At 39.5% G+C, this 8895-nt stretch overlaps 1 protein-coding gene across 2 annotated transcripts in view; it reads right to left on the bottom strand.

The window, feature by feature from the left end:
* The window catches only part of bcas3 (BCAS3 microtubule associated cell migration factor), a 333801-nt gene that overhangs the window by 28617 nt on the left and 296289 nt on the right, over window positions 1-8895 (bottom strand). For both annotated transcript variants that reach the window (XM_068712400.1, XM_068712390.1), the window contains one exon: window positions 3698-3874. In XM_068712400.1, the coding sequence (XP_068568501.1) occupies window positions 3698-3874 (177 nt within the window). The remainder of the gene's footprint in view (window positions 1-3697; window positions 3875-8895) is intronic.

The raw sequence follows: 8895 nt of genomic DNA on the forward strand, positions 1-8895 counted from the left end.
AAAAAGAAAAAGAAATTGGTTATAATAATCATTATGGTGATCAATTAGACCTCAGCAGATTTGAAAACTATCAGACGTACAGTATCATACAAATTATTATACATTCAATTTCCCTTGCCATTGAGTTCTTTCAGACAGTTGATTTATTTGAGATTATCTCTCTCTCTATTACTTTTGGATACTATTTACAATTTGTTAGTGTTAGGACCTTTTTTAGTTCATGTGTTCATTTCATGTTTCCCTTTTCTATATGCATCTGTTCTTACTTCTGCTGCTATGACACTTTAATTTCCCTGTGTGGCATCAATAAGGCTTATTTGACCGTATCATATGTATATTTATAATTTGTTTTCTCCTGAAAGTGATTTTGTTCTTGTTCTTGTTCTTGTTTGTCCAGGATCAGTGTCCCTCTTACTGTCAATGATCTGTAACACCCTGAACAGAAACAACTTTCATTTCAACATGTCTTTGATAGATAGTGGTTCCAATGAAAAGTGTTGAGATGGGAAATATTTAAATCTGGTCTAATAAAATCAAAACAACTGTATCTGCATGGCTGGATACCACAAAGAGGAAAGACAGTTTGTATTTGAAGCTCTTCCTGTAGAACCTGTATTAATACAGATTAGTTCTCTATTAAACAGATAATTAAACAAACTGTATCCATCCGTCATGCTGTAACCATGGCCGTATGTAGAGTTTTAGAAATACTGAGGTCCAAAAACTGAGTTTACTAGGGGTGGTTTGGGGGCATGTACCCCTAATCCCTGATCTTAATATACACATTTTAAGACGTTTGGAGAGCAAAAATTGGAATTAGTTGTTAGTGGGCAGTAGCATAAATGATCTGTCAAGCAGTAATATATCAGTTGAAATGTTTCAATGAATGATCCATACTACAATCCAGAAGTACAGAGGAGGTTAAAATGATCACAAAACATAAAAAAATGAATGTTGCCAATTACAACATACAATGTTTAAATCCACACTACTGTTCTCTCTCACCCTCTTTATTCACTGCCTGTCCCTTTCTCTGCGACTCCTGCCAAAATGTATTGAAATTGATTTAATCTTTGCAGTTGAGTTTGCATAATTTTGGATTTGAATTATTGAAATGTGTCTCAAGCAAATATTTGGTTTACAATAATATATCTATATCTTGTTTTGTTAAACAAAGAGCATATATGTTTATGGGGTGGTAACAGTTTGAATTGGTTCTTATCCTATCCTGGGTGCAGTGGACAGTAACTGCTCTTCCTCTCTCATCTCCCTCACCTCCTCTCTTTCTCTTTCTCTTAGTCTCCTTATCTTGTCCCGTATCTCTTCCCTTCACAAAGCTGAGCTTTGATTTACAGTAGCTTAATTTCTGTCTGTCTCAGTGAGGAAAGTAAACACATGTCACCATATAGGGGTGAAAGTAACTAACTAACTAGCCAGCATTACATCGAACTACAAGCAGTCCACTAGTGAAACTATCTAGTTATCTCGATCACGCTTCACATGGATTCAACTGCATGTCCGGTTACCTCAAGTTATTGACATTGACATTGAGTAAAGATTTTGTAGTAATGGCAAGATCATTCACTTTACCACGTCCCCACACAAATATGCACAAAAGCAATGACGGCGACCAGATAAGCAAGACGGTAATCTTTCCCTTGTACAATAGCTTTGCTGCACCAAAGTCAAGTTATTTTAGTCAGAAAATACCGAGGGTATGGCCATGGACAACAGTGACCCAACCAGGTCCTTTATTTTTAAATTAAATTCCAACTGCTGGCCATCTATGGCTCTCCTCCTTACAGCAGACACAGGGACTTCCTATGTTACAGCACAGAAGTGCGGTGCTATTAGATTATCCTAAAGAGACTGAAGCCTCTCTGCCTGTATGGATGAATGTAGGAACCAACAAGTCCATCACATTCCCTGTGGATGATGTCTTCAGCACAGCTCAAGGCGCAGGAAATATGTGTGTGCGTGTGTGTGTGTAGCACGGCTGTATTTTGATGTAATGTGATCAGTAATGAATTTTGTGCGGGTCAAGATGCGACTTGGGGGTGGGGGGTTGGGGGAAGAAGAACAAGAGGCGACTGACTACTGGTGTCTGTGAGTCTCTTAAATCTAATGTAATGAAGAAACACAGAGAGGGAGGGGAAGTGACAGAGAAAGGGAGAGAGGGAGAGAAAGACAGAGAGAGAGAGGCTACAAATAAGGTTAAGTCCTAAGCTTGGGGGGGGGACTGGACTGAATATGGCTAGGGATGGTTGGGGGGGCGATAGTCGATGCTAAATCCATTAGGGCCTTGTGACCCCCCCAACACACACACACTCCTCTACCCCAACCCCTCCCCACCACACCCTACCCCTGTGGCTGCCTCTATGGAGTTACACTCCACCCCATACCCACCCCCCCTACACACACTCACTCACTTAAGAAGGGGGGAAAGAGAAAGAGAGCGCACTGCCACTTCCTAAACGAGTTAACCATTTGGGCTGTCGGGGCCAACGGCATGTCTGCTGTGCACACATACACACATACAGGCAGGAAGCCTCGAAGTACAGCAAGGCATGTTCAGATATGCCAAAACCTTGCAAAATACACATACATACACACACACACCCACACACACACACACACACACACACACACACACACACACACACACACACACACACACACACACACACACACACACACACACACAGCCAGAACGCATTACTAATGGTGAGCTAATCCATCACTGGACCTTGACCTGGCAGCACTGTATACTGGGTAATGCCACAGTGAGGAAGTCAGGCTACCTAACAAGACCCTTAGCTGCGCTGGAGACGTTTATAATGGGATTTATAAGGAATTAAACAAAGACAGTGATCCAGATCACCAATGTGGTTTTTGTGTGTGAAAAGACTCACACTACTACAACATCATTCAGTATTACATCACTTTGCACCAAGTGCATAAGCATTTTAAGGATATATGTTGCTTTGAAGTAGCACAAATGTAAACATTTATGTTGCAGAAAACATTCTTAGCAACAAGAATATGCAAAAATATTTGAGGTACTCTCAGCGGGGACTTATCTTGACAAGAGATGAGAGTATTTTTTATTGATTTACAGACTGAAAATGTATCAAGAACAGTGTGTGAAGACAGAAAACTTGGTTGATTCTTTATCTCGTTTATCTCTTTATCATGTTTTTGCTAAATTTGTAGCAGTAGACTGAACAACATTTTAGATCAGATTTACTTTGCAGTATAACTTTTTTGGCATTCGTTTAACAAGAAACAAATCTCCTCCTTTGACCACCTCAGTGCCATCAAGCTCCCTTTCTCAGTTTTTCACAAAGCAATTTCCACAACCACACCATAAGAGGCAACGTTGGCAAAAGCAGTGACGAAAGGTTACCAAAGTAAGATATGGTTAAGAATCAACGTTGACTGTGCTTAGTTTAGAAATAACTGAATTAACTTAGAACTTTTGAAGTGGGGTTGTATGAACACTCCCTTGTACTACGAGGTAAAATGACACATTGTCTTTGTCAATGGAGTCTTAGGGCTATGAAGGGAGCAATAAAACAGCTTCAGTTCCCTGTCAGAAAGGGCTGTCTGACCACAAGATATAGCAGCTGTGAAAAGGAGCCTGTTCATGTGAAGTGTTTGTGTGTGTGCATGCATGTTTTGTATTGTCTCGGCTGACCTGTAGCAGATCCTACTATATCCCTGGAGGGGGACTCAGACATGGCATCTGCCAGTCTCTCTCGGAGGCCTTCGTCACTGGCGTCTGCCGACCCAATGTTGTGTCGCGGTATGCCGAAGCTCTCCGGCCAGCTACCACATACTTCCAGCAAGGTCACACCACGTCCGTCGAAAGGACCTGCATGCAAAAAAACAAACACAGGTTTAAGGCTCTTTTAGTTACCAAGTAAATCGAGGGATGCAGCAATATTCACAGTTGTACCAACTCTGCAATAATAAGCTGATATGTAGGATCAGGATGGGGGCCAATCCAGACATTTGGCCTGAATCAAATATATGAAGCTTGATCTATTTCTGCAATAAGAGCAAACTAAGGTCAAAACCGGTGGATGAACAAAGTCCATTTACTTTGTTCCTCTTTAAGTACTGTACTTAAATTAGAGGTACTTTACTTGAGAATTTCCATTTCATGCAACTTCATTTAAATCTACTCATCTCAGAGACTAACATTGTACTATTTACTCCACTACATTTGTCTGACAGCTATAGTTACTAGTTATTTTTCAGATTACACTTTATCGTAACTTTCATGTACAGTGAAAACCATGTATCTCCAAATTTGGTGAATTTGAACGTCTGTGAGGAACTGAAGGAGAAAATGTGACTTGATGTTTGAGAAAGTTGTTAATCTTAAAACAAATAAACTTTTAAAAAAACCTCTTGGATTAGTGGCAAAATGCATTGTGACAAAGCTGAAAACTGCTGTTTTTCTGAGCTCATGAAAAGTTGACCTATTAGAGGTATGTGATTCTCACAGGACAGTGATGCTACAAACACATGATGATCTATGATGATGGAATTTGATACAGTGCTGTAAGTTAAACTATCCCACAGTATTTAAAGGAGTTAAAAACATCTACAGAAGTTATATGCAACATACATATTAATGCGGCAGTGATATTTATCCAAAAAATGGTAAAAAACTGACATTAGTAATTTAAGTACATTTAAGTATATGCATTTAAAATCTGAAATACCATTGTACCATACTGCAATTCTCACAATATGTAAAAAGATGGGATTCAATATAGTGCGAGTACCACATTTTGCATCTTATTTTTGCTGATGTGTCATCTATAGCCTTGCTAATCAGAAGATCAGCAGTTTGATCCCGTGCTTCTCTAGTCTGCATCTGGAAGTGACCTTGGCAACCACAAATTGGTGTATGAATGCACATTAGTCTAGATCCTGATAGGCTGTAGGCACCTTGCATGGCAGCCTCTGCCATTAGTGTGTGAATGGGTGAATGTTGACTTTGAGTGGTCAGAAAAGATATATAAAACAATTTTCCAAACTGAAAATCATGCAACTGGTTTTACTGTAACAATAGATTCAGCCAAACATTTCTACCAAAATGAAAACCAATTACACAACAGCACCTCTGGGTTCCAGCAGATCAGCTGGTTTAAGGTCACAAACACACGCACACCCACACGCACACGCACACACGCACACGCACACGCACACGCACACGCACACACGCACACACACACACACACACACACACACACACACACACACACACACCCACACCCACACCCACACCCACACCCACACACACACACACAACAAACAACATGTAAGCACAACACAATCTTCATGCATGTCAAACCAAATCCACACTACACTGCACCTTAATCTTTTCTCCTTTCTGTCTGCATAATTTCTGCAATCACAGAGATCTTCTGCTTTGGAGCCAGAGAGTCTGCAACCTGTCTCTCTCTCTCTCTCTCTCTCTCTCTCTCTCTCTCTCTCTCTCTCTTTTCTCTGTGTGTGTGAGCCAGGCAGGCAAGCAGGCATGCAATGCTAAAACATTAGTTACATATTGTAACTCAAGATTCTATGAGCATAGAGGTAGCCCCGAGTGCATGAACAGTCATGAAGATATTTTCACGCTCTTGGCTGTCTGGCTCCTTTCAAAAAGCTCTTTACCAAGAGATGCGCAAAAACCTCTCTCTCTCCCTAGCCTTTAATGGCAGGAAGAAGCTTTAAGTGTTGAGGGGGGCAAATTGTTATCCGTGAATGTTTGAAGGTAGGTTAACACGAGAGGCCTGTGACAAGACGTTGGATCTAAACCTCCAGAGTTTTCCACCAGAATGACTGTTAGATTCTCTTCCGGAATGTGTGCTAAGAGGCAATGAATTAGAGGAATTTGTGGAAATGCGTACAGGAGAACTCTGGGCAAGGGTCAGTCAGAGAACGCATCCACTCCTTGAGGAGGGTGGTCCCGTGTGTTCATGGAGAACCATATTGCTCATTGTGCAATCTCCACCTCACCTCTGCTGACCCAAACCTGTCCCACAATGGCTGAAATAGTGTGATATTCAGTTTCCACTCTTTGTTTGACGGAACCCTGATATTAAGTCAGTGTGTGACTTTACTCTCCCTATGGAACCCCCGATGACGGAACACAGGTTTTTTTCCAGTTTTTTTCTGACTCCAGTGAGGGAGGGTTGGTCAAAAGTTTTGCACCAAAATTTTTTGCTGCTTCCGCATCTGACTAAATATCAGAAGAAATGAATATGGTATTTAAGGAATTTTACATGTCTCTTTAGTCATCTGATCATAATTCTACCACTCCCAACATTGATAGTTTTTTGATGGTTTTGAATATCCTCTATTGAACAAACCGTATAGCTGAGAAATTAAAAGATCATTATTGAAGTACTACATGCTGTTATGACATCCCTACAAAGCGGGGAGAGCCAAGAACCAGATGGTCCATTAGAGTTCGATAAGAAAGTTGGCATAAGCTGGTCTCCCTACTTCTGGATAGGTTCACAGATCATATAATTTGGATTGCCATCCCCAAACTCTTATTCAAACCTCTATCTCTGCCTTTGAAAAAAGACCCCCTAGCCTGTATCTCTTAGTGGCCTGTAAGTTTGCTTAATGTGGACCTTATTATCAAAACTGATGGCTTTTTACCTGGAATCTACTCTTCCACTTATTATTTTACCAATGGGTTTATTAGAAATAGGCATTCCTGTTCCAACCTCAGACATCTGTTTAATATTATCTACAACCCCTCTACATCCCACCCAACAACCCACAAAGCTTACCCTTAAAAGCTGAAAAAGGTAAAATGATATTAAGAGTAAAACGGTATTACTTCCTACATTTAAGAGAAATTTGGCTTTAGGAGGACTTTTCTTTCATGGACTAAGCTGCTATTTTCATTACCACAAGCTTCAATTATCAAAAATATTATTCACTCTGATTACTTTTGTCTTTACAGATACACAACACTGAGTTGTCCTTTGAGTCCCCTACTATTTGCCATTGCCATTGAACCCTTGTCAGCAGCACTACAATCTAACCCCCATGTTATACCCCCTTGTACAAACATATATGGTTTAGAACTGAAGATCCTTTGTTCATTTCCAACTTGCTTGTTTCTGGTCTGTTTCTGTCAAGTATTTGGATATATTAAACCATCCTCTACATCCTCTACACCATTCTCTACATCTAAGGTTGCCCAACATTTTGATTAATAACGGTTGTCTGTCCTTAACCTATCTCTAGCTAATTCGGTAAAATTTAATATCCATTCTCTTCCCATGCATACTAATTTTCCTCCCTCAGATCTTCTCAGATTAGGTCGGATCCTAGAGTTTATCTGGAGTAAGAAGGTTTCCAGATGATGTATATCATATTTGCAGAGACCAAGGCCACTTGGATTAAGGGTTCTAACAATTTTTAGGCTCTATTATTAGGCTGCCAACATTAAGATTAAATTTTTTATTTTTATTTTTGATCCAATCCTTATCGGCTGGCTCTGGATGCCAACTTCCCCCATCTCATCTCATTGAAGGTTCTAGAATGTTCACCTATTTACTCATCTTTTTCTCCTAATGCCAATAAAATGTTGGTTAAAAGTTTTGCAAAATCAGCAACATTCTGGCTTCTAGTCATTATTTATTAGTTTATAATGTTTTTCCTCCATCCCTAGTCGATGTTGCCTTCTTGGTTTGAATCAAGACCTGTATCTTGATAATGTCTTTGTAACCTTTTGAAATACGTTTTACTCCCTGAGCAACAGTTTTTTTTAGATACTTACAGGTTAGCAGATTTGTTCACAATATGTTCTGGAGTTTCCCAACCTACCCAGTGGTACATCCCTTGATAGTTTCCTTAAACCTATCACAATTCTAAAAGGTTAATTTTCTGTTATATACAACCAAGTTCAGTGACTCTCACTGAACTCCACAAAAGATTTTTGGGGGAGGATCTGGAGAAGGATTTACTACAAGAGATTTGGATGGAGATGTAAAAAAAGGGTAAACAGACCCTAAATGTGTAGGGCACGGGCTCATATAGTGTAAACATATACATCGTATGTGCATTGTTTGTCAAATATTGGACAGAGATTTTTGACACCCTGTCTGAGTTAATTGGGGAGTAAATTTGAGCTACTGCCCTCAGTGCGCTATTTGGTGTGACTCATTCATTACCCTCCCTCCACAAGGCCAAAAAGGATATCAAAGCCTTTACAACCCTATAGAGAGGCAAAGTCCCGCCCCTTCTGGTGGACCACCCTGGGACCATATTTCAGAAAAAATATATAATGAAGTGAATGGTGAGAGACAAAAAGTTTCATAACTGGAATAGGTATTTACACAAAAAAACAGGTCTTGCTTGTTCTTTCACTTCCCGGCTGATAAAAATATTTGATATTTGGATAGTATTTGGATTTTCATGGTTTCACACAAAACTAAATGTTACTACAACAAACCTACAATAAACTGCAACTTTCTTGACTAGCAAAATGTTCTTTTAAATATAAGGGTAATATTTAAATCATTGCACAATTCAAATGGGATCAAAAAATTATTTGTTTCTAATTGTTGAATATCGTACATATTTATTCTGAAATAAGGTCTAATGGGGGACACCGGTAAGGGAATGACTTTCTATTGGCTAGATCTGTTTAATGTTGACCAGGAAATCAGCGACACGTCCTTCTCATACCAGCTGGACAAGATATATCCAATATTTAATCAGATTGAAGAACATTCAGCTTTCAATTCATGTTTTATCAAATACATTTCATGACATTTGGGATCCCATTCTCTAATAAGGCAAAATAATTAAATTCCCTCATTAACAATTTTTTTAAATGGTGACGATTGGGTATTT

The sequence above is a fragment of the Cebidichthys violaceus genome, unplaced genomic scaffold (genome assembly GCF_023349555.1).
Source record: "Cebidichthys violaceus isolate CVI_PGR_0920_01 unplaced genomic scaffold, fCebVio1.0.p SCAF_1, whole genome shotgun sequence".
In the NCBI taxonomy this organism is placed as follows: Eukaryota; Metazoa; Chordata; class Actinopteri; order Perciformes; family Stichaeidae; genus Cebidichthys; species Cebidichthys violaceus.